Consider the following 24,869-nt stretch of genomic DNA (forward strand, 5'->3'; position numbering starts at 1 on the left):
GCTATTTCCTTGGAAAAAACCCAACAACCAGCTGCTAAAAGCGCAATAGATACATTGGGCAAAGGAACGCAACACACACAGGGATTAGGAGAGCTATAATTTTTAAAATAATAATAATATAATTTTATATTTAAATTCATTTATTGCCGGCCACTCTGGGATTGTGGGACTGAAGGGTGGCTATGGGAAGTTTTAATAGAAATAAATGCAATTATTTTCTTGCCAAACCAGCCACTGAAAACACCATAGATGCATTTGGCAAAATTATTCATGCAAGCATTCACACAAACACAATGAGGAGTACATAAATATGTGCGCGTGCGCACGCTCACACGTACACAAGTTGTTTTACCCGTTTTTAAAATATCGGTTACCATAATCTGCCCTTAGCATGCTGAGCTGACAGGGCGGCAAAGGCAGGTTGGAAAACAAATACCATTATTTTCTTGCCAGCTGGTGAAAATTTGGCCAACAAATACAACAAGGCAGGACAAGGGGTGTCCTGAGTTGTTGTTGTTGCTGCTGTTTCTTAAAGGGTAATCTACTGTTGTTTTATTTCTTTTCCCACCCCCACCCCTCTCCTTTTGGAAAAAAAATAATAATGACGAAAAAGAGATGCATTTTGGCTGCTGCTCGCATTAACCGTAACGTGAGCATGCTAGTCTCCGGGAGTCACGAGGAAGGTCTGCAGGCTGGGCTGCAACATTTCAAAACAAGCAAGCATGGGCTGTAAGAACAACACCGTAGCAAAAGACGTGCCAGCAGCTGTTCCGAGATGAACACGCGAGATAAGGAGAGCGCAGGAATTTTCCGACGCGCTTTCTTCCTTAGAGACACGGATGAGCGCAAGGAGACACGGCTGAGAGAAGAGTGAGACACTTTCCAAGCAGCATGCATCTCTCTCTCTCTCCATTCCTCCTCCCTCTCTGACGCTGTAGCTTTTCCAGGGATCTCTGCCTTTTTCCTCCTCCCCTCCCTCCCCTCCCTCTCCTGTCTCTTCCTCGCTGGGCTTTGCCTGCCAGTCTGCTGAGCACCTTCCCTGCGCACCTTCCCGAGCCGCGAGCGCGCAAGCCCCAGGCAAAAACAAGCTAGGCAAGGAGCCGCAGCCTAGCCAGGCAGCCCCCCAGGAGCTTCCCGCCCCCCCTGCGCCTGATCATACTTCTGCCACCAGCCGCATCCCGGAGACGACCCCTGCGGGCCTGCCTGAGGGACTTCGCCCTCCCGGAGCTGCTACTTGCCGCCGCTGCAGTCTCGCCCGCCCGCCTGCCTCGCTCTCCCGGGAGCTGCCTCGGTGGAAGCGACGATGTCGGAGGTGCTGCCTTACAGCGAGGAGAAGATCGGGCCCTACGGGGACGGCGGCGAGGTGGGGCAGATCTCCTTCACCTGCCGCCTGCAGGACACCAACAACTTCTACGCGGGGGGGCAGACCAAGCGGCCCCCCAAGCTGGGGCAGATCGGCAGGAGCAAATGCGGTGAGCGCAGCGGGGCAGCGATGCGGGGCACATGCGGGGTAGACGCGGAGTAAAGGGGGAGCAGCAGGCGGGGGGAGGCTGTCGTTGGGCGCGCTTGGAAACTGCACCCCAGCCTCCCCATTGCTTTGAGGCAAATTGCTGGGCCCCTTCCCCCCCAATGTTGTGGAAGTTCTTAACTTTTCCGAGAGTGGGGTGGCCTGTGAGAGCTTGCATCCCCTTAGTTACAAACCCTTATTTGCAATTTCTCTGGGTTCTCCCACCACCAGGAGCTCCCATGGCGGAGTCCTAGGTGTGCTTACTCGAGAGTAAGCCTCATCATGTTCCATAGGAGCACATATACCCCCCCTCGATGTGCTGGGAGCACAGCAGTGAGGAACGACAGAGCAGCTGCTTTGAATGCAGAAGATCCAGGGTTCATTCCCCCCCCCCAAATATCGCTAGGTAGGGCTGGGAATGTACCCTGTCTGAAAGCCTGAAGGGCCTCTGCCAGTCAGTGTAGGTCACCCTAAGCTAGATAGACCAACGACCTGACTTTCAGTGCTTCTGTTAAAACCGGCCCCTTGATTAGAGCCACGAGGTCGGGCATCTTGCTTTGTTTTTAGAGGACGGGCCACAGCTCAGAGATGGAGCACCTGCTTTCAGTGTCGAAGTTCCCCGGTTCAGTTCTTGGCATCTCCAGGTAGGGATAGGGAGCTCCCTTATCTGAAACCTGGAGAGCTGCTGCCAGTCAGTGTAGGTAATAGAGCTAGATCAAACAATGGCCTGACATGATATAAGGAAGCTTCCAGTGTTTCTATGTTCCCAACAGTTCCTGTGCCCTTATCTGATTCTGCATTCGATAGGACCCCGGCTTAAAGCACCCTCCCATAGATAAATACACCCTTAAACATGATCCATCTTTTTCTCCAAAACCTCCTTCTTGCACAACAGCTGGGGTGAAACTTGTTTGTGCCGTAGTTCTTAATATGTTTTAACTCAGAGACGACCTATTGAATTGAATCGACTTAAGTGGTCCGTTCATTTCAGTGGGTCCACCCTGTGTTTGACTGACGTTGTACGCAATCTGTAACTGTTAATTCTTCCTCACCCTGCACCCGTTCACCCCCTCGCCTTTTCTCTGCGCTAAGCCCATGGAAAGCTTTCTGCTCTCCTTCTCCCTCCATCCTTCCGCAGACTTTTAGCTGTTCACCCCATCCACATATCCTGGATCCAGAAGCACCCGCAGCAGGGGGGTCCTTGACCTGGCAATTTAACCTTAAGAAACATGCCCAAGGCAGACTGGATGTGTGCTTGTGTGTGTCAAAAGGATAGAAGCTTAAAAAATAAATAAAAGGAGTGCCCATTCCCAAAGATGGTTGTGAGGTGAGGGTCAGGTGAGGAGGCGGGATTTAAAGCCCAATGCATGCAACTCCTGTCCAGGAAGAGTTTCTGCACTCTCTGCAGCAGTGCTGGGAAAGGGCCTTTGATCGGGGCTTCCATGGGGCCAAAGTGCTGAGTGAAAAAATCACCCCTCCTCTCTCTGTGCAATAAAAGGGCATGCACACACATATCTGTGTGTGGTTTTCCACAAGCTCCTACCGCACTGTCAATAATATGGAGTATAAGTCTGCGTGTCTCCCATTCCCATGTGCTCCCATCTCTCAAAGCCCCTATGAGACCCAGTGAAGCAAAAATATCTGGAGTCAAATGAATTTGCCGAAATTGGAAGTTGTTCTTCTCCTGCTGGTGTCCTCAGTGTATGTTAGCATATGAGAGAGAGAGAGAGAGAGAGAGAGAGAGAGAGAGAGAGAGAGAGAGAGATATCGGTCACTGTCCTCTAGGCGCTTACAATCTAAAATGTGGGAAATTAGCCAGTGAGAGAAGGAAGGCTGTGGTGGTGGCTGTGGTGGTACTTACAACTTTGGCTGCTGATGGTCAAGAACAATGTTTAAAACGATCAAGAGACTTGTGGCACTTCAGTTTGTTTTGGTGTGCAGTGCTTATGCCAAAATAAATAGGTAAGCCTTTCGGGTGCCACAAGTCTATTCCGTTGTTTTTGCTGGAACAGCATGACTGTCTGGAAATACAATAATATAGAGGTGTGAGGTTATAGACCGGGCCATTCTTCTTTTGTGTGTGTGTGGGGGGGGTTGGACCCCACCCCAACGAGGTGGGCCCACTGCACAGAAGCCATGACACTCCTTTCACCCATGTGCAGGTCCCCAGTGGGTTCCACTTGAGATTCTTATTGACGTAACAGTAGTAAGAGTTGGAGTTGCACAGCACTCTGCTCCAGGTGTTGAGTTGGGAAATGTATTATTGAAAGCCAGGACCCCTGTCTCCTCTTGAATCCTTAGATCCAGTTCACTTCTGTCAAATAATTTGGCAGAGAGAGGAAATGGGTTGGAGGTACCAACGTTCAAATTTACAAGATTTTAAAGAGGTGGGGGTGAAGGAAGGAAAATAGTACCCCAGTAGGGGACAGAGGTCATCAATGGACCCTTTCCACGTACAGCTTTCTGTTTCGCCTCGATTACATTTTTCCTTGAGACTGGAGGGTCTCACCCAAAATAATTAGGGCTTAATTATAACGAGTTGAAGGGTGTGTGTGTGTGTGGTCTCTTTGTGCTTCTGATCCTGCAATTAATTTTAGGATAGTAATGGGACTAGCCAACCTGGGACTTCATTTGCATGGGTTTTTTTGGGGGGGGTGTCGGTGCTTTTTTGTTTTGCTTACAAAAAGAATCTTAATTTGATACTCTATATAATCACCTTTGAGGTTGTAGATTTTGTGACCTTCGAAAGGGCAGATTCTCAGTAATAAACTTTGCAGGCACTCCTCTGGAAAGAACAGCACATATTTGGACTGAAATCATCTTTTCAGAAAGGAGTGTGTGTGTGTGTGTGTGTGTGTCTGTGTGTCTGTGTGTGTATACACTCTACAGTCATGGGGAGGGTGACAGCAGATTTTCTGAGTCACAAATAAAAAGCGTTTTGTGACTGCAACTCTAATTTCACTCACTAGGTAATGATCCCCTATTGGACATAATGTGACTGGAGATTAATTTTTATTTTATTTTTGCGTGGAAGAGGGATTAAAAATAATTGCAAATGATAAATGATGCTTTTCAAGGTGAGTAAATGGATGCAAATTCAACCCACACACTTTCACCCCCACTAATTCGCTCTGAGACAAATCCACCAGGTAATTCTCCTTTACAAGACCTGGGATAAATTGTTAATCTGATGCAGGGCTCATTTCTTTGGACCGTCAGCTAGAGAACTTCAGTTCTCTGGTTCACATTTGTCCCTTTCTCATTTTATCACCCATTTTAAAGCCCCGCCCCACCCTGTGGCTTCTTCCTATAGGGCGATGTCAGCAATTAAAATCCAAATAATGGAAGCTTCATAGAATCTTAAATGCTCTGCTTTCTTTTCTTTTTATCTGCTTACAGTTGTCATTGAAGACGACAGAATTGATGATGTCCTCAAAAACATTTCAGAGAAACCACCTCCGGGAGTTTAAATCTTTCCACAGAGACACTGAGTGAAAAGGAGGGGGAAGAAAATGATTGACCTTTTTATTATTGGGTAAAAAAAACAAAAAAAGGCAAGCAAACTAATAGCACTTTGAAGTTATTCCTTGCTATCCTGTGACCCATCTTGCGAAATCCTTAGGAGCAGGCTCAGAGACAGACGGTGTGAGATGAGGAAAGCAGTTTTACTCATGTGTGAAAAGATAAAAATAAAAAAATCCAAGCCCAACTAGATTCCAGGAACTGCAAAATGCAAACCGTACAAATTGAAATGTACGAAGAAGAGCTCAGTTGTCTAAATTAAGACTGGTGCTCCCCCTTTTTCCCCTCTGGGTGATGGGTAATTGGGAATCTGGATTTTAAAAAATCCCTTAAACATACAGAACAGAAAAAGGCAGGGAATCTAGCAGTGTTTTCTTGGAAATCTTGGGAAGTGTCACTGTTTATACTTGTTCTGAACAAGCACTTGTTTACATGGTAAAATATTGCAAAAACAATTCCATACATTTCCATACAATATGCTCTCCATCTCCATTTTTTTAAAAGAAAATGTCTGTATTTATGAATGTGGGTGGGGAAAGGGAGGGAAAAATAATGATATATAATTATAGTTATAAACATATATCTATATATCTATATCTATATTTAATTCTAGCTACCTTTTAAAGTTTCAGTGGAATGTACGGAACCAAAACTTTTCTAAGGAAGGGATTCTACAGGGAAGAAATTCTCTCAGTATTATTATTTTCTGAAAACAGATTGCAAATCTGGTATTTCACTGTTGCAGGAGGCAATTGTTCTTAAGGAAATAGAGAAATTTAATTTTATATGTGAAATGGGGGCAGAAAAAACAAAAGATGTGCATCGCTTTTTCTAATGACCACAAGCAAGCAATGTGGGCTAACTGCTTTCTTTCTTTTTTTAAAAAAACTGTGACTTTATTCTCTGTCACACAAAAAACACCCCACCCTGCAAAAAAAAAACCCCACCCAAACCACAATACAGTGACAAGTGTGCCAAATATTTTGAAATGCCAAAAGGCATTATTCTTTTTCCCTTTTCCCATTTTTGTGATTTTGAGTCCACGTAAAGTTGCATTTTTGTACCTGAATAATCCTCTTCTTTATAAAGGCTCTTTACTGACTCTTTTCGTGAAACACACATATACCTATGGGAAGCTGACTTTCGGAGTCTCCTCCATTTTCTCCTTTCTTCCTTTCTGGTTCTCCTGATTGTACTTCAATTTTACTTACTTTTTGCATGACCTGCAAAACAAGAGGGGAAATGCCTCTTCAAGTGAGGAAATATTTTTTTGCCGTTCTCTTCGCATAAACTCTGGAATGACCTTTCAATGGGTAGTCTTGTTTCCTTTACTTATAAATATTGTGTATGTTGCACTCCTTTGCACAGGGCTATTTCTGAAATGTATAATAAAAAAAGGAAAGGAAAAAAAAGAGAAAGAAAACAAAGTTCTTGTGTTCTCGTTTCATTTTATCCTTATAACAGCCCTGCAAGGTAAAACAAGCTGAAAGATAGTGGTTAGATCAGCCTTAGTAAGCAAATTTAATGGTTGGGCAAGGATTTGGATTCCGTAGCCCAAATCTCCCCATTTAAACACTGCATTAGTGCTGGTTGGTTTCGCCCCCTCTTTTACATTTTCTGGCTTCCATGACAAAAGTCCATATTGATTGATCTGCCAAGAAACTGAATACAGTGGTACCTCGGGTTAAGTACTCAATTCGTTCCGGAGGTCCGTTCTTAACCTGAAACTGTTCTTAACCTGAAGCACCACTTTAGCTAATGGGGCCTCCTGCTGCAGCCGCGCCGCCGGAGCACGATTTCTGTTCTCAACCTGAAGCAAAGTTCTTAACCTGAAGCACTATTTCTGGGTTAGTGGAGTCTGTAACCTGAAGCGTATGTAACCTGAAGTGTATGTAACCTGAGGTACCACTGTAACTCCTTTCTTGATTGAAAACCAATACCATCTGATCTTCTGCATGTGAAAACAGGAACATGCTTGTATGAGTCCTGGCCTCGTCCCAAAAATTACTTCTGCCATTACACATTCCTTAAGGCAGGGATGGGCAGAAAGTAGAGTGGGGTCTACTGGTAGAAGATCAGCAAAGATATTTGACTCAGAACTGTTTTAAAAACATCAACATCAGAAAGACCCCCATGGCCAAAAAAAAAAAAGGCTTCTGAAATCAAGAATCATAGAGTTGGAAGAGACCACAAGGGCCATCGAGTCCAACCCCCTGCCAAGCAGGAAACACCATCAGAGCACTCCTGACATATGGTTGTCAAGCCTCTGCTTAAAGACCTCCAAAGAAGGAGACTCCACCACACTCCTTGGCAGCAAATTCCACTGTCGAACAGCTCTTACTGTCAGGAAGTTCTTCCTAATGTTTAGGTGGAATCTTCTTTCCTGCAGCTTGTATCCATTGCTCCGTGTCCGCTTCTCTGGAGCAGCAGAAAACAACCTTTCTCCCTCCTCTATGTGACATCCTTTTATATATTTGAACATGGCTATCATATCACCCCTTAACCTCCTCTTCTCCAGGCTAAACATGCCCAGCTCCCTTAGCCGTTCCTCATAAGGCATGATTTCCAGGCCTTTGACCATTTTGGTTGCCCTCCTCTGGACACGTTCCAGTTTGTCAGTGTCCTTCTTGAACTGTGGTGCCCAGAACTGGACACAGTACTCCAGGTGAGGTCTGACCAGAGCAGAATACAGTGGCACTATTACTTCCCTTGATCTAGATGCTATACTCCTATTGATGCAGCCCAGAATTGCATTGGCTTTTTTAGCTGCTGCATCACACTGTTGGCTCATGTCAAGTTTGTGGTCAGCCAAGAAAACAGGAGTAGATTTGCCCGTGAAACAATTTGTGTGGAAGTGCCATTTATGTTACTGCAAACAAACTGAGCTTGTTCTCAGAGGCCTCTTAGGGTCTCCCAGATGTGCTTTTTTATTGCATATCATGATAATTTGCGCTCACAATGCTATCAGGCTGTTCATAAGCAACCTCCATTTCAATACTAATTTGTGCCTGCAAAAGCTTTGGGGCAACCACCTGGCTGAATTTCCATTCAGTGCATATGCTGTAATTTCCCACCCTACAAATATTCTGTTCCATTTTGTTTTGGTCCTGCCTTTGCTGCACTACAGCCCCTCTGGACAGCAATAATGTGGCATCGCTTGGGAAGCAAATGTCGAACAAAGCAGGATTTCTCCACCCACCAATGCACTATTACTGCATCAAGAATGTGTTGCAGAAGACACCAATTTGGGAGGGGGCCATATTCTGCAATTCTACACCTGTGTTTTTGAGCCATTCTTTTGCATCAGACCCTGGTTGGCGTACCAAGATCCCATGAGCTTAAAGTCAGTCCACTAGGAGCAGAGAATCTGTGGCCCTTCAGTTATCATTGTGATGTCCAGCTCCCTTGAGGCTCAGGTTACCAAAGGGATGATGGAATTGTAGTCTATCAACATCTAGACAGCAACAGATGTTCCCCGTTCCTGACTCAAGGTCTACCCTGTCTGCTATATTCATGCAACAGGCTCCTCTCTGCTGATTTCAGAGCAAAGACTTGTTTATCGTTTTGGTTAAACACATGCTTAAAGTGGGGAATTCCCCTGCCTTGCTATTAACCATTAGGCACCATTCAATATCCTTCCATCAAGTGTAATGTGAGATGTGGTGCCTTAGGGGACAACCCAAACCCAAGATCCGCCAGGCAAAGGGAGTTCGGATCTGGTGCATTCCCTGCTCACCCCACCAGTCCCAGCATGGCTGGGCTATGACAGCATAAGCCCCTCATCTCAACTCAGTCAGAGTTATACCAGCATAAATCCCTCACCCTGACTAATCTGGCTGAGCTGGGACTGCTGAATCTTATACCAGTGTATAGTCAAACTCTATTTAAACGTTTGTTTTCCCCTCTGCCAGGCCCAGATGGGCTCAAGCTAAGTGGCAGAAGCTTGGAACAGGGGTAATTTATGCCAGTTTAATTTAAACCGGTGTGAATCCCTCTGGCTTCCTATATTTAGGATTGCTCTGCTTGTAGACAATACATGTGCTCTAGATGGCAGGAAACAGAACATCTAGGAAACCCCGAGGCAGTAAAGTTTAGCTGTTGAATCCTGAAGGATAACACAACAACTGTTCAGACTTTAGCAAGACATCTTAAAGAGGGAAAAAATAAACAGGAAACTGGGACTTGTCCTTGAGAGTCTGGGACTAGGGTCTTTCCACTTAGCCATTGCCAAGAACCGGTAAATGCATCACCTGCAAAAAGAGATCAGGAAATGCCACAGTTTTGCATAAAATGTGCCTATGCTGATTTATATGTGTAGATGCAAAATTAGAATGACTTTAAATAGCAAGTCATGTCAACATAGCGGAAAAGTTGGTGGCTTGGTTAGCTGTGTGCCAGCTCAGTCCAAGTGTTTAACTGTTGATGGGCAATGTCAAGTCCCACCCATCAGTCTCACCAGACCCTGCTTTGAACCCTCCATGGATTTTGCTAGGCTGGATTGTGTCCTTGGACACTGATAATGCCTCTTGCTTGTTCACATAGAGGATAGAGAGGCAGTTTGGAGAAACTAGCCACCCGCAAACTTTACATTCATTGCTCCACCCACTTTTGGCTCTGGCCCTGCCCACCCCTGGCATCTGGCCTTCCAGAGGTTGCCAAGAAGGGGATGTGGCCGTCTGCCTGAAAAAGGTTTCCCACCTTTGCCTCAATCAATTGCTAAAGGCAAATCAATTAAGATGCTGCTTCGCGTTTCCAAGAATTAAGATACAGCCTTACTTAACTTGGTGGGTATAACTGGATCTAGCACTTCCCCAGTTGGCAACTTTGTGGATCTCACTCCATCTACCTCCATCCCTCTAAAAGGCATCTCAGCGTGTCAACAGATTATAACCTAAAATGGGCCTGCTGTAAAGCAAGCAGAAGCAAGACTCAGGGTGACACCTTACTCAACAAATATAGTAAGGAGAGAAAATCTAAGGGGCAAACCCCCTTTAAAACTTTCAAAGGTTGCTGAGTAGCCTCAAAATGCTGACTGAAAACTGGAAATCAATAATGGGTAGGAATGGAAAAGGAAAACTGGAGATGGAATGGAGTATCCTGGCAGAGGGCATGAGGAAAGCTCCTGTTAGGAGAGAAGGATAGACTGGAACATTTGGCTGCAGTTCCCACTTGTTCATTTAAGGGCAAAACCACAAGCTGAGCCTCCCTCTATAGAGCTTGGCTCTTGGGTTCTGGAACTGTAGCCCTTGCCTTGAAAATCTCGGATTCTGCAGACGAGAGAGGGAGCACACGAGGAGACAAAGCGTACGTGGGGCACACAGTGTTTGAGCAAGATCCCAGATGGACACGTGATGTGCCCTGCTCAAAGGGAAGGCACATTAAGCATGAGCTCTGTGTTAATTGCAGGGATTAAAAAGCCACGGCAAGCCTCATCGGGCTTGCAGGGAGAGCGTAAAAAGAGGCAGTAATGAGCATGCCGTGTGATCCTCCTGGCTTCAGAGTGCCAGAGGAAGGAAAGCTAGCAAGAGGCTGCTATTAGAAAAGGCACAAAAGGAAAGGAGACAGACAGAGAGAGAGAGTTGGAGGGAGACGGTGTGGTCATCTAGTCTTGCCTCAAATGAATGCCATATTCACAACTCAGAAACTGCTTTTGTGTTCAGTTGCAGCCAGCTGCTTCTAGTTTATGCACAGGCCGTGAAACCCTCCTCTCCTTCCCACCAGGTTTCTCTCAGCATCCAGCACTGAGAGGCCTTCTGTCTCTGAGCACAAGAAATGTCTTTCACCATCATTGCTCATGCATTTAACCACATGTGCACCAGGGACAAGGTGCATGGGATGCCTAGTGGATATCTGTAGATATAGGGTGAAGAGGAAAGGAATTCCAAGGCTGTGCATGCATACATCATACATTTAGAGCACATGACATCACCTCACCCCCAGAATCCTTGGAACTGTAGCACCAGTGTGGTTTGGTGGTTAGAGTGTCAGACTAGGAGCTGGGAGACTAGGATTCAAATCCCCAAATGCCCATGAAGCTCAATTGTAGGGCTTGTTTTTGGCACTCAGTCACTGCCTCTCAGCCTCATCTCCCTCACAGGGTTGTTGTGAGCATAACATGGGGGGAAAGAGAGCCACGAGGCTAGGGTTCAAATCACCACTTGGCCATGAAGCTCACAGTGATTTTGGGAGCCAGTCACTGCATTGTGCCTAACCTACCTCACAGGGTTGCTGTGAGGATTAAATGAGGAGGGGGAGAGACGTTTTTGCCTGGTGGCTGAAGGTGTTTAATGAAGGCGCCAGGTGAACTTCCCTGGGGAGAGCATTCCACAAATGGGGAGCCACCGCAGAAAAGGCCAGTTCTTATGTTGCCACCCTCCGGACCTCTTGTGGAGGGGGCACACAAAGAAGGGCCTCAGGTGATGATCTAAGGTAGGTTCATATGGAGAGAGGCGGTCCTTGAGGTATTGTGGACCTGAGCTGTTTAAGGCGTTATAGGTCAGAACCAGCACTTTGAATTGGGCCCAGAAACTAACTGGCAGCCAGTGCAGTTTGGCCAGGATTGGAGTAATATGCTCAAACCGTCTTTCCCTGGTGAGCAACATGGCCCCTGAATTCTGCACTAGCTGAAGTTTCCGAACCATCTTGAGAGGCAGCCCTATGTATAACAAATTGCAGTAATCTAACCCAGCTTCCATTCATCTGCAGGTGGTGAGGCAAGCCCCCAGTTTCCATGCAGGCATCTATTGCCAAAAGCATGCAATTAGGAGATGCAAACAAAGCAACTTCCTCCTAAATACCTCCCCATGTACCAGCATCAGAGCAGAAAGAACTGAGAGGAGAACCGTGTGCTTTAGCATGACGCTGATGCTCTGCCAGAGCCAAAAATCTGACTCTTCCTCTGGCTGGCAAATGAGGATGAGTGGATCTATCCATTTCATTTTCTTTCACTTTCTCATTTTTCCAATCCTACGTTCAGTTCTCAACATTTCCTCATGTGTTTGAATGTTCCACATGAAAATTCATCAGCATTTCAGGGCCAGCCTCTCCCAATATATACACAGTTGGCAAAGGAATTTTCCCCACCACAATGTTTTGTTTTTTTGTATTTTGGTTTCACTAATACATGTATTAGGGGACGTGGGTGGCGTAGTGGTCTAAACCACTGAGCTTCTTGGGCTTGCTGATCAGAATGTCGGCGGTTTGAATCCTCGCGATGGGGTCAGCTCCCGTTGCTCGGTCCCAGCTCCTGCCGACCTAGCAGTTTGAAAGCACACCAGTGCAAGTAGATAAATAGGTACTGCACGAGCGGGAAGGTAAACAGTGTTTCCGTGCACTGCTCTGGTTTTGGTGTTCCGTTGCACCATATGACCCGGAAACACTGTCTGGGGACAGATGCAAGCTCCCTCGGCCTGTAAAGCAAGATGAGTGCCGCAACTCCAGAGTCGCCTGTGACTTAACAGTCAGGGGTCCTTTACCTTTACCTTTAATACATGTATTAATATGCACACTTTCCTCTACCATATGCATTTATGTAGACCTTACCTGGCTGGAGAAACTGCAGTGCAATTTAGAAAAGTGCAGATTCTGAAGAATGGCTGTGTCTTGGTTTTGTGTACTGTTTCAGAAACGGTGCATTTCACAGGTCCACCTTTAAATGCAAATGGAATCAAATTTCTTTTGGGATAAGCAGCAGCCTTTAATTAACACTCACTGTCTTTAGAAAAAGAAGCCACAAAATGGTTAAGTGGCTTTTCTGAGCTAATCTGAGCTTTTCTCTCCCATTTCCTCTTTCCTTCCTCTATAACCAGTAATGGCTGATGATTGTAAGTAAATATCCAGTTTACACTTTACAGCTGTGTCTGTGTTTCTTGGAATGAGATCAAAACCTGCTCTGCAACCATTCCCCCCCCCCCGCATCCCTAATTACCACCTAAAAAACAAAAAAACAAACCATTGCACAGAGATGTAAGGTTAGGAGCTATTCTGAAATGCTACAAATCCAAATTTCTGCCTGGAGTTTTGGAGTTCAGAATGACTTGATTGTAAAATGGAACCAGTGGATTAGGAATTCAGCAGCAGCGTGCTGTGGTGGCTGCTGTGGCTGCTCTGATGGTGAGCAGTTTGCTCCTTGGAGGCTGGATCTGCTGCCCGAGGCAGCTGCCTCACCTCACCTCATGGGCAGACTGTCCCTGGTCCCAGTTGTATGTCCCACCTTCATTGAAAGGTGCCTTTTCAGTTAAAGTGGCCCAGCAGTCCTTTGCTCCAGGAGACTCTGGTTGTACTGGGGCTTCTGAGCCAGAGGAGGGTGTTGCAATGTCCTCAGGTGGGATGGGCACTTGTGCCATGGGCTCACATGGCAGTGGTGTTTCTCCAGGATGTTCTAAATCCTCATCCTCATCCCCAGAAGAAGGCGGATCCAACCCCCGGGACCGTGACAGTCACATGGACTTGCACAAGTTTAACGTGTCCACATTGCTGCCTGGGCAAAGGAGAGTGGGCCCACCCCAATTCTAAGAACAGAAGCTAACTGGTTTGGCAGCGGAATCTTCCTCCAATCATGGCAACAGCAGTACAGCACCACAACCTCCATCATAGCTGAGGGCAACAAGATAGTTGGGTATGTGGGGTACACCCAGCTCTGCCCCTTAACAGAAGGGAATGGTCAGGGGGGCCAGGAGAACCAGCTGTGTGTGTCTGTGTGTTGTCCCTACTGTCTCTTGTGTCTGCCAGCTAAGACAGTTGCTGCATTCTGCCTAACAGTAGGGCCACACACACACTCCTACACACCTGGCGCCAATAATCCACACAGAACACCTTGCACAGGAGGGGGGGGGGCTGAGAGTGAAAACAGTTCCTTGTCTCATTAAAAGCCTGCGAGGTAATTTTGCAAATAACATAAGAAGCCGTTCTGAAGAGATTTAGCATCTTATCCCAACTCATTTCCAGCCTCCGGAATGCGTTCCTTGAGCATCGTTCGAATATCATTAAGAGAGGTCAATCTGCAGGAAAGGCGGAGAAAGGAAAGGAAGGGGGGAGGGAATCTTGTTCTAGGGGTTGATTGGATTCTCTCCCTTTCCTTTCTGAATCTGTAAGGAGCCCTTCCACAAAATGCACCTGTTCGCCTAATGATGGGTTTGGGTGGGGATAGAGGAGAAAGAGAACAGGGGAGGGGGCTGCCCGCAGCAGAGCAGAGAAATTAAATTTGGTTTGCCTTCAGTAAAAGGCCTTAAAGATGCGTGCACAGACACACACACACACACACACATACACACACACACTACACAATACACCATACTCCCCAATTCTCTTCCCACACATAGAAGTAATTTTGTCAAATCTTTTGTCAACTTCACCAGGATGAGCCTATTACTTCGGTGTGCTATTTAGCTCATTCCGCTCTGAACGACCAGCCACAGACTATATTATATGCCTGGTATTCAACTAAAAGCTGCTCAGAGTTGACCCGCTGAAATGATCTAAGTTATATGCATTCGTTTTTATGGGTCTGCTCTGAACAGAACTAACACTGGATACAATCCCATGCTTTTAAAAAGGAAACGAATGTTTCCCATCTCAAACTAAATTCATCCTGAAATATTATTTATTGGGTTCAATCTTCAAGGGAGGGGGGAAGAGCGTGTGCCAACAGCATAGCTCGCTCCATCACAAATGTTTGGCATGTGAGTGCGTGTGTGTGTGTGTGAAATGAAATGCGGGGAGACAAACACAAAATCTGGTGCAGATTCACAAATTCATTAATTGGGACCAATTAAGAAAGGGAAGGATTTTTAAAGATAGAAAATACCAAATGGCAGCAAGCGTATCTCTTGCTCCAAAATCAAAGAAATGGGAGGAGGGCAATGTCTTTGAAATGCCTCAAAACAAGCCTAACTAATGGACCATCTAGTTTAGCACTATCTATCTCAGGCTTCCATAGCCTGGTAGTCCCACCCACCCCAGATATTGCTGGATCCTATCTCCCATCTTCCCTGACCAGTGGCCATGCTGGCTGGTACTGATGGAAGATGGAGTCCAGAAACATCTGGAGAACACCAGGGTGGCGAGGCCATTGGACACTGAACAGCGGCAACTCACTTTTCACCCCAACCCGAAGATGTCAGGGGTAGACCTTTGGGTCCTTTGCATCCAACATGAGCTACAGCCCTTCCCCTAACCCAGGAAGCTGCCACATCTGCCCCGAGGCATCACAAAATCCCATTGTCCCAAGGAAGTGGTGGCTTAGATGAGATGGCAAGAGACAGGCTGTGAGGTGGAGCAGACTTGGAGTGGGATCACATCATCAGGACCCTGGACAAAACTGACAGTAGCTACACTTCAGCACCATGGCTAGCGATCTTGGCAGTTAAGGCAAAGCCTAGGTCTAGGTGAGTGTTTCCCAAACTTGGGTCTCCAGCTGCTTTTGGACTACAACTCCCATAATCCCTGACCACTGGTCCTGCTAGAAAAGGATGATGAGAGTTGTAGTCCAAAAACAGCTGGAGACCCAAATTTGGGAAACACTGGGAAACAAAAAGACTTTTGCTCCCCTGGAACCAGATCATCCCTCCCAGACTTTGCTCCTCTCTTGAGGAGTGGAAAACCTTGAAGGGGCAGCCGGACAAAAACCACTTAAGGAGCTAGTAGCCTGTAGGAGAGGGTGTGGCCCATGGAGAGTCATGGGGCCAAACAGAGAGCCCTGGAATGCCATATTTGGCCTCTAGACCTGAGGTCCCTGCCCTGCACTGTTGCAGAGCAATGTGGCTCAATGGGAGCTGTCCCGGGTGCTGAAGCTGCCAGCTTGCTTGTTCCACAAAGTCTTTTTGTCAAGGGCAGAGCCACATGCCACACAGCTGTTTTTATGAAGATGGCATTGCCAGTTGGCCCTCGGTATTACAGAGGGAGGCAAGGGAGGCCTTTTCAGGTGGGTGACCCCCGTGCTAGTCAGATGCCTATGCAATTTCACAGGCAGAGTACAGTGGAGATAAGTCAGTAGCTGGTATTCAGAGGTGCACTGCCTCTGACCATAGAGTTGCCATTGAGCTCTTAGTCACTAAGTCAGCTAAATCATTTTATCCTGCTCCTCTGTTGAAAAGGGCACCCAGAGCAGGGAGCAATAAGCAGTAACGAGGCAGTCCCTGCCCTCAGGATTGCAATCTAAAAGACATGGCACAAAAAGATTCAGGAGGCATGGGAGATGGGGAAGCAAACCCAGGCATTAGTTTTTAATTACAAAATTGTTGTATGTGTTCCTTCTGGCAGGGAGTGGGGAAGCAAACTCCTTTCCACTGCTTCTTCTGTGGCCAATGGATGAGGCCTATTGGTCTCTCCTTGGTCCCGATGCTGGTCATAAAGGACCAGTCTCTCAGTAGTCCTTGGTCCCCTAACCAATGGTAGACACCAGTGTGTGCTCTCCTTCGGATGCAATGATGACAAATTCATGGGGGATGGGGCTATCAGTTGGCTGTATGCCATCTCTGATAACTGAGTTGGCATGCCTCCTGCCTATTGCTGAGAATCCTATTGTGGTCATGTCTTGTGTGTGCTTTTCCCAGAGACTGATCACTGTGAGAACAGGATGTTGGACTAGATGGGCCATTGTTGGACTAGAGAGCCAGTGTGGTGTAGTGGTTAAGAGCGGTGGACTCATAATCTGGTGAACCGGGTTCGCGTCTCCGCTCCTCCACATGCAGCTGCTGGGTGACCTTGGGCTAGTCGCACTTCTTTGAAGTCTCTCAACCACACTCACCTCACATAGTGTTTGTTGTGGGGCAGGAAGGGAAAGGAGAATGTTACCAGCTTTGAGTGATAAAGCGGGATATCAAATCCAAACTCTTCTTTTTCTTCTCTTCTTGTATGTTCTGCTGTCTCATGAGTCTCTATTTCCAAAAGCTAATGGTCATCACCACATCTTGTTGCAGTGAGTTCCCCCGATACATGATGCCCTGTGGGAATAAAAGGGCTTTCTCCTCTCTCTTCTGGAAGTCTCCCCTCACCCACATTCAGTCTCTCTCTCTCTCTCTCTCTCTCTCTCTCTCTCTCTCTCTCTCTCTCATGCACCCACACACCAGCACCCAAACACTAGTCTATCATTTTATATCCCCTGCTTATAACCCTCAGCAAAGCGCTTCCCTTCACATGCTGGAGTGCACAGCTGTTTCATGCACCTGACGACACAGAAGAGTAGGCAGAAAGAGCCATTCGCTGGTCTTTTATGTGAGAAGTGCCATTTGCACAAAGCGGATCTCGGATTGCTTCAGAGCAACATGAATAATGGAAGGCCTCTGGTATTCTCAGTTCAATTACTCAGATAAATAATACAGCCATCAAAGTGGATAACATATAATAACCAAGGAAATGAGCAATATGAAGAAGGGAGGAAGAAGGCAAATCATTTGGGAAGGGGGCAGCTGAAGGGTGGGGGAAGGTAGAGTGGGAAAAGAAACCAGGTGCTTCATGGTCTCTGCTCAGAGACTGAAATTTCCGAAAGGTACTTATTGTAATAATGGCTAAAGCCAACCCAGGGCGGGTTACATGAAATATTTAACCATCATCATCCAGAGGCAACCAGCATACCTCCTATTCTGTAAACCAGACAGGCATCTGAAGCTGGATTCCTGCAGTGAACTCTGTGTGGGGCTTTCCTTGTACTTGCTCCAGAAACTGTGGCAGAAATCCTAGAATCCTAGAGTTGCAAGGGACCCCAAGGGTCATCTAGTCCAACCCCTGCAAGGCAGGAATCTCAGCTAAAGCATCCATGACAGATGGCCATCCAACCTCTGCTTAGAAACCTCAAAAGAAGGAGAGTCCACCACTTCCCAAGAGAGCCTATTGTGCTGTCGAAGGACTCTTACTGTCAGAAAGCTTTATTCCGTATGTTTAGTCAGAATCTCCTTTCTTGTCACTTGAAGCCATGAGTTTGAGTCCTACCCTCCAGAGCAGGAGAAAACAATCTTGTTCCCTCTTCTATGTGACGGCCCTTAAGATATTTGAACCGACAGTTCTGAAACCCTCTCAATGTATTACAGTGGATGCTCGGGTTGCAAACGTGATCTGTGCAGGAGGCATGTTCGCAACCCGCATCATTTGCAACCCACAGTGCCGCATATGTGCACGCACGAGTCACGAGTCAGTGCTTCTGTGCATGCGCAAAGTGCAATTTAACACTTATGCACATGCGCGAGAGCTGAAACTCAGAAGTAACCTGTTCTGGTACTTCCGGGTTTGGTGTGGTGCGCAATCCGAAAACACGCAACCCAAAGTGTTTGTAACCCGAGGTATGACTGTACAGTGTATTGCTTGAAGATTTGTGTGGGATTCCCAGAGTTCCCTATGAAGAGGGATTGGCAATTCTACCACTCTGGCAACTGTAGCTCTGAGAGGAGAATGAGGGTCTCCTAAAAACTCTCAGCACCCTTAACAAACTACAACTCCCAAGATCCTTTGGGGGAAGCCATGACTGCTTGTACTGATATCATAGCGTTTTACATATAGGGTGCCAATATGGGCCAGGTCTCCTGCAACAGGTTGGGCCCCTTTCAGAGCAAAGTCTCCACTCATCCAGGACAGGGCTCCCTTCTCAAAGGAAGCTGAAGACCTTCTTAAGGCTCAGTCTGGAGGGGTGTGCGTTGAGGATTAAAATCGAAGCACCACATTGTTTGGTCTAGTTTCAGCAAATGCTGAACCCAAGATTCTGGGGAAGAATTGCATTTTCTCATAGCTTGGGTAGGTGAGTGGGACAGGAATTTCCACGTGTGAGAAGGAGAGCCATGAACAGAAAAGGGAGTGTGCCAAACCCTCTACTTCCTCCGTCTTCACTAAACTTCTGGCCTGATTCAGAGCTCCAGTGTTTGACAGCTGTGAGCGACCCATTGGCAAAAGACACCTGAGAGGCTGGGCTGTTTCAAAGGGAAGGTAATCTGGACTACTTGTCAATGCATTCCATTGTCTCCCCAGTGACCTTCTAGCCTGGGAGGACAGGGCTTTGCTGTCCGGAGCATATGATATCAGCGATCTGGTTACACTGCACCGGAGAAGCCCAGTCACTGAAACCGGAGGAAAATACCCTCCTGGAGAGACTGCAATGGTCTCGGGGACTTGGCAGAAGCTGCTCTGGATTTCCGTCGCTATAGCAACCGCTTCCACAGGCCAGTGCTTGGCGCTTCTGCTGGGAACTTGGAACGTGATGCAGAGGAGCTTTGTTGATTCTGCTTGCACAAACCACTGAAGTCTTGTGGGAATGCCTGGGGTGTTACCTGTGGCAACTGGGTAGGGGAGGGAAAGATGCCCCAAGGACAGGAAGGGTATTACTGGGGTGGGAGCCAATACTGTCTCACACTGACTGGCAGCAGCTCTCAAGGGTTTCAGATGGCAAGTGTTTCCCATTGCAGCCTTGAGATTCTGGGGACTGAACCTGAGACCTTTTACATGTAACACATGTGCTTTATCACTAAGTGATGTTTCTTCCCCGACATTAAATTACGATTCCAGTCTTCATGGTTCAGAACAAAGAGCTGATTTAAACAAGAAGCTGCCTAACACTGAGCCAGGTCATTGGTCCAGCAGAGATGCTGGAGACAGAATCTGAGACCTTCTACGTGCAAGGCATGTGCCCTACCATTGAGCACATGTGCTCTACCACTGAGGTGTCGGCAAGGGCCATTCTGAGATCCAAGTAGCCTGAGCCCTCCTTCCTTCACAGCCCTGGCTCCAGCAGATGTCTGCAAACAGTGAGAGAGGGATTCCATTGGCTCTCTGTTGGGGAGAGCATTCTGCAGTTCGGTGTCATGAGACTGAGAAGGATTCCATACCCTCGAAAATTGGGACATGTGTTAGCTGGTTCTCATGAGAGCGTGGCACCACCGCAAGTGTTGGCTCATGTCCTTTCCTGAGCTCAGTGGCAGCAATCCCTGAGGGGGGAAATGGGACACTCTGAGAACAAATCAGAAGCTGTGGTGGCTTCTGTAATTCTGGGATGTCCCAGGAAAATCGGGACCCTTGAAGGGTATGGGATTCATCTCTTGTAGTTGCCCATGCGATTCCACGGGGAATGGACAGAAGACTCTCTGACCTTGATCTTAAAGGTCAGGCAGCCAGCTAAGGAAGAAGGGAGTAACAGGAGCAGAGAAGGTGGACTTGTAGATGGGTGGGTGGGTGGGTGGTGGGGGCTGTGGCTCTCCAGAAGCTGTTGGACTCCAACTCCCCTCACCACCTCACCATTGCTGGTCGCTGGGGTGAGGATGATGGGCGCCAGAGTCTTACAGCATTTGGAGGGCTGCAGCCTACCCCACCCCTGGAACAGAGGAAAGCGAGCAAAGTTATTTTCCTCAATTCTGTTTTCTCTCCTGAGTTCTCACGGCACAGAGGAAGATGCTGCCGTTGCCACAGTAACCTGAAAGTGCATTTGAGCTAAAGAACTTAACCCAAGTTATTTCTGTGCTGAGTTTTTGGGGAGATGTACAGAAAACTTTGGTTCTCTTCCTTAGGTCGTTAGGCAAGCGGAATCCAAAATCCATTCTGCCCATCTCGCTCGCCCACCCCACCGGCTCCTCTATTGCGAGGGAGCACTGTCAGATCTTGATTAATAACACCCCTTCTCCCCCTTTGCACCTCCCAACCCATTTTGTATTTCTAATGCAGTAAGGCAATAAAAACACGAGAAGAGACCTGCTGGATCGGACAAAGGTTGCTTGGAGCCTGATCATCTTCCCCACAGGGACCAAACAGATGCCTTGTGAAGCCCATAAGCTGGAGACAAGGACAAATGCCCCTCACCCCATTGCTTGCCCCTAGCAATGAGCGTTCCTTTCCAATCTGCCTCAAAACATAACTCCTCCTAACAGTGAACTCAAGTGCTCAGTGTAGCCAAAACAGGGCCACTGAGAACAAGATTTAGCATATTTTTGGGTGGAGGAAACTCTGTTCCAGAGGGCAGAAGCTGAACCAATGGATCAGATTGCAAGAAAGGAGATAGCTCAGTCGGTAAGAGCATGAGACTCTTGATCTCAGGGTTGTGGGTTCAGGCCCCACGTTGGGTGAAAGATTCCTGCATTGCAGGGGGTTGCAATAGATGATCCTCCTGGTCCCTCCCAACTCTGCAATTCTATGATTCTTCAATTAGGGAGAACTTTCTAATGTAAGAGCTGTTCAACAGTGGAACAGACTCCCTCAGGTGGTGGTGGACTCTCCTTCACTGAAGGTTTTTAAACAGAGGTTGGATGGCCATCTGCCAGAGATTCTTCAGCTTTGATCCCTATATTACAAGGGGGTTGGACTCGATGACCCTTGCGGTCCCAACTCTATAATTCTATGGTTCTGTGATTTATGATAGTTGGGTTCTATTGCTCTATAGCTTCAACCAACTTAGTCGCCACATTGTGGTGCACCGAATGAATTTCTTCATAGGCAGCTATATACCTCCCCTGAGCAGGCAGATTTCATCCCAGCAGGTACACTACTGACTCCATCAGGTTCAAGTGGCTCAGGTAGTTGAGGAAGTCAAGATTACAGGCAGCGGCGGAGCAAGCCGATCAGGCGCCTGGGGTGGCGCACGTGCCCTGCACATAGGGGCGGGGTGAGCCGGGGCGAGCTGGGGCAGGACACTCTGTGGGGCCTCTGAGGAGTCTGCCTGCCTCCTTGCACTCAGCCTCCCTACAGCAGAGGGGGAGGTGGTGGGCAGACCGTTTGGGGCAGCACAGAGCCTGCAGGCGCCCAAGTCACCGCGTCACTCCCAGAAGAGACGTGTGGCTTGGGCATGCTGCAGGCCTCACTGTGAGTGCTGCCTGGCATTTTGTCACCCCTCCAGTGGTGACACCCGGGGCGAACCGCCCCCACCGCCCCCCTTCCTCCACCCCTGGTTACAGGTAACTTACCAGCACTCCTCTTTCTTGATGCCTTCAAAGTGTTTCATTGCATAGAATGGGGTTTTATTAACAAGGTGGCAGTGATTATCTTCTGTGGGTTCCCCCCCCCAGCATACATATAGGCAGGGACACCAAGCACGACACCCCCCTTGCCTCTCCTGTTTGCATTCGTTGTTGAGGTTTTGGCCAATAAGTTCAGATCAAATTGTGCTAGGTAGTGTTGAAGGGTTTCCCATATTGTAATGTGGCCCTTGGACTGAAAAAGTCGTTCTCTCCCCCCCCCCCCCGAATGAAAGGGTTGAATTAGATGGCCTCAGGCATACCCTCTCAGTGCTGTAGTTCTCATTCTGGTGCTGCTGAAGCCATTTCTCCTGTTCCTCCCTCTCTCCAGATCGCTGAGATTGGCTCCAGCACAGGAACATTGGCATGCCTGCTACCCAGCGCCCAAGAGATGCCACTGAAAAATCCAGCAGCTTGAAATAACCCACATAAGGGGGGGGGGGAGAAAGAGGTCAGTGTGCTCTGTTGTAAGAGGGCGGAAGCCTCAGCTCTTCTGGGGGCCTTGCACATGTTCCCTCTAAGAATTGAGGCAAAATAAAGTGAAATGTTCCGCCTGGAACAAAGATAAACAGGTTAATTATTCACAACTCCCCTTTCCAAGCTGTCTTCTCCCACAAATGTAGCATAATCTTGAAATATATAAATATTCATCATCATCATCTTTTTTTCCTTTTTTTTTGCTCAAGTAGGGCTTGCTAAACTAGGTCAGCTTTTTACTGTGAAATGATTTATTTATGATACAGGGAAGGAGAGGGAGAGCAGCTTTGTTTGGAAAGAATTTTTCTAAAGGAAAGCAAACCACATTGTCTCCGTGTGTAGAATAGCATGGAGATCCTTAGGATTGCCCACTTGTATTTGACTGGCAGGTCAAATACAACTTAGATTGCTTGTTCTTACCCAATTGCCATTGCATATTCAATCTTGGAGGGAAATAGCCCAGAGCTACAAACTGGTTTTCACATCTATTTCATGGTTGCCCAGACAGCACTTTTTCAGGTTGGGAACCAAAGTTTTGTTTTTAATTATTACTTCATTTCATAATGCATATAAAAACGGAGAAAACAATTCTAGCAACTGACAAATAATTAGAGATGAAAAGCAAAATTATAAAATAGGCATGCAGAATGAGTTAAAATAATAGCATCTAAGTAAAGACGATCAGCTTTACCAGATCAATAAATACAGTTCCAGATTTGCTTCATGTACATTCTCATACTTCACAACAACCTTCTAAGGTTGATTAGTGTTGTTTTATTCCTGTGTTGGAAAGAGAAAGCAGAGGGTGAGAATGTAAGATGAAAATAAGTCCTCTGATGGATCAGATCAGTGATGGCTTCCCCACCATCGCAAGACTCCTCTAGTCCACCATTCAGCTTCCTAAAATGCTAAAAACTGGACACTTTCTGAAAGCCCTTCTTAGTGTTTACCCCTAAGCTCACCCAGTGGGGATTTGAACCCTGGTCTCCCAGGTCTTATGCAGCCCGCCCAACTCTATTGCCCTCCAGATGTTTTGCACTACAATTCCCATGGAAATTGTAGTGCAAAACACCTGGAAGGCACCAGGTTGGAGAAGGCTGCTCTACACTGACATAATCTAAGACAGGGATCTTTCCCAACCCCACCAGAAGATGCTAGGAATATAGAACCTAGGACACTCTAACACTGAGCTCTGGCCCTTCATATCCCACATTTAAGAAATTAGGTAGAAGCTGGGACATAATCAAGCTCCTCCTCCCTGTTTGCACGTAGGACAGGAAAGGGAAACTAATTTTTGCCCCGGCCAGTAAAATGGCTTGACCTGGCCCTGTCTGCATTTCCTCCATTATTCTTTGGCATCCTTAACTCCCAGAATAGAACAGTGAAAAACTTTCCAGTTCCAGAAGCATTAGATGTAAGTCATGGGAATGTTACGCAAGGTTTGATGGTGCCTTGTAAACAGTCATTAAAGTGATTGAAAAGCCTGGGCGGATGTCTATGGAAAGTTAAAAAAAGATAACAGATGAATTCCAATAGTGATGACAATAATTGCAGTGTGGAAGACCTTCCATAAATTCTAGAAGCATTGCAAGGGGGGAATGGCATACTGCAGAGCGATTGCAGGTTAAAAAGACCATCAAAGACATATGGAGGAATTAGGGGTGGCGACGCGGTGACCTTTCAGATGTTGTTGGACTGTAGCACACGCCAGCCCAAATAACGTGGCCAATAGTCCAGAAGCATATGGAGGGTTACAGATTAGTCACTCTTTCCTCCAAGACTTAGGAAAAGGCTGTACTACACATAAATAATACAGACTGCATGCAATAAAGTTGCCTCATTTGTGCACAGAGTTCTGTTTGTGCCATGGGACTTCCTCTCCCTCTCCTCTCCTTGTGTGTGCCCCCCACAGATCTGATTTGGAGGGCTGGTGGAAAAGCCCAGAACAGATTTGGGGGCATACGGGAAGGGAGGGACGCGGGTGGCGCTGTAGGTTAAACCACAGAGCCTAAGACTTGCTAATCAGAAGGTCGGCGGTTTGAATCCCTGCAACGGGGTGAGCTCCTGTTGCTCGGTCCCAGCTCCTGCCAACCTTGCAGTTCGAAAGCACGTCAAAGTGCAAGTAGATAAATAGGTACCACTCCGGCGGGAAGTTAAACGGCATTTCCGTGCGCTGCTCTGGTTCGCCAGATGCGGCTTAGTCATGCTGGCCACATGACCTGGAAGCTGTATGCTGGCTCCCTCGGCCAATAAAGTGAGATGAGCGCCACAACCCCAGAGTTGGTCACGACTGGACCTAATGGTCAGGGGTCCCTTTACCTTTACCTTTACTAAGAGGAAGGGAAGTTCTGTTGCGCCAGTGGAAGTCTATCATTGGGCATGCTGCACTCACTGCAGTTTCTGAATCAACTGCAAGGAAAGTCCCACGTAGAGTGGCATGCAGT

At 47.2% G+C, this 24,869-nt stretch overlaps 1 protein-coding gene across 1 annotated transcript; it reads left to right on the forward strand.

Moving 5' to 3' along the window:
- Positions 1–729: 729 nt before the first annotated feature.
- CAMK2N1 (calcium/calmodulin dependent protein kinase II inhibitor 1) lies at positions 730–6,339 on the forward strand. Its single transcript, XM_053400495.1, has 2 exons — positions 730–1,472; positions 4,907–6,339. The coding sequence occupies exons 1-2, from the start codon at positions 1,304–1,306 to the stop codon at positions 4,975–4,977; spliced, it is 240 nt and encodes a 79-aa protein (XP_053256470.1). The 5' UTR covers positions 730–1,303; the 3' UTR covers positions 4,978–6,339.
- The last annotated feature ends 18,530 nt before the right edge of the window (positions 6,340–24,869 follow it).

The sequence above is a fragment of the Podarcis raffonei genome, chromosome 8 (genome assembly GCF_027172205.1).
Source record: "Podarcis raffonei isolate rPodRaf1 chromosome 8, rPodRaf1.pri, whole genome shotgun sequence".
NCBI classification, from domain to species: Eukaryota; Metazoa; Chordata; class Lepidosauria; order Squamata; family Lacertidae; genus Podarcis; species Podarcis raffonei.

Excerpts from the sequence above, each read along its gene's own strand:
- CAMK2N1 (XM_053400495.1), top strand. The coding sequence starts at position 1,304 with ATGTCGGAGGTGCTGCCTTACAGCGAGGAGAAGATCGGGCCCTACGGG. Across the intron at positions 1,473-4,906 it reads GATCGGCAGGAGCAAATGCG|TTGTCATTGAAGACGACAGA; the intron begins GTGAGCGCAGCG and ends ATCTGCTTACAG.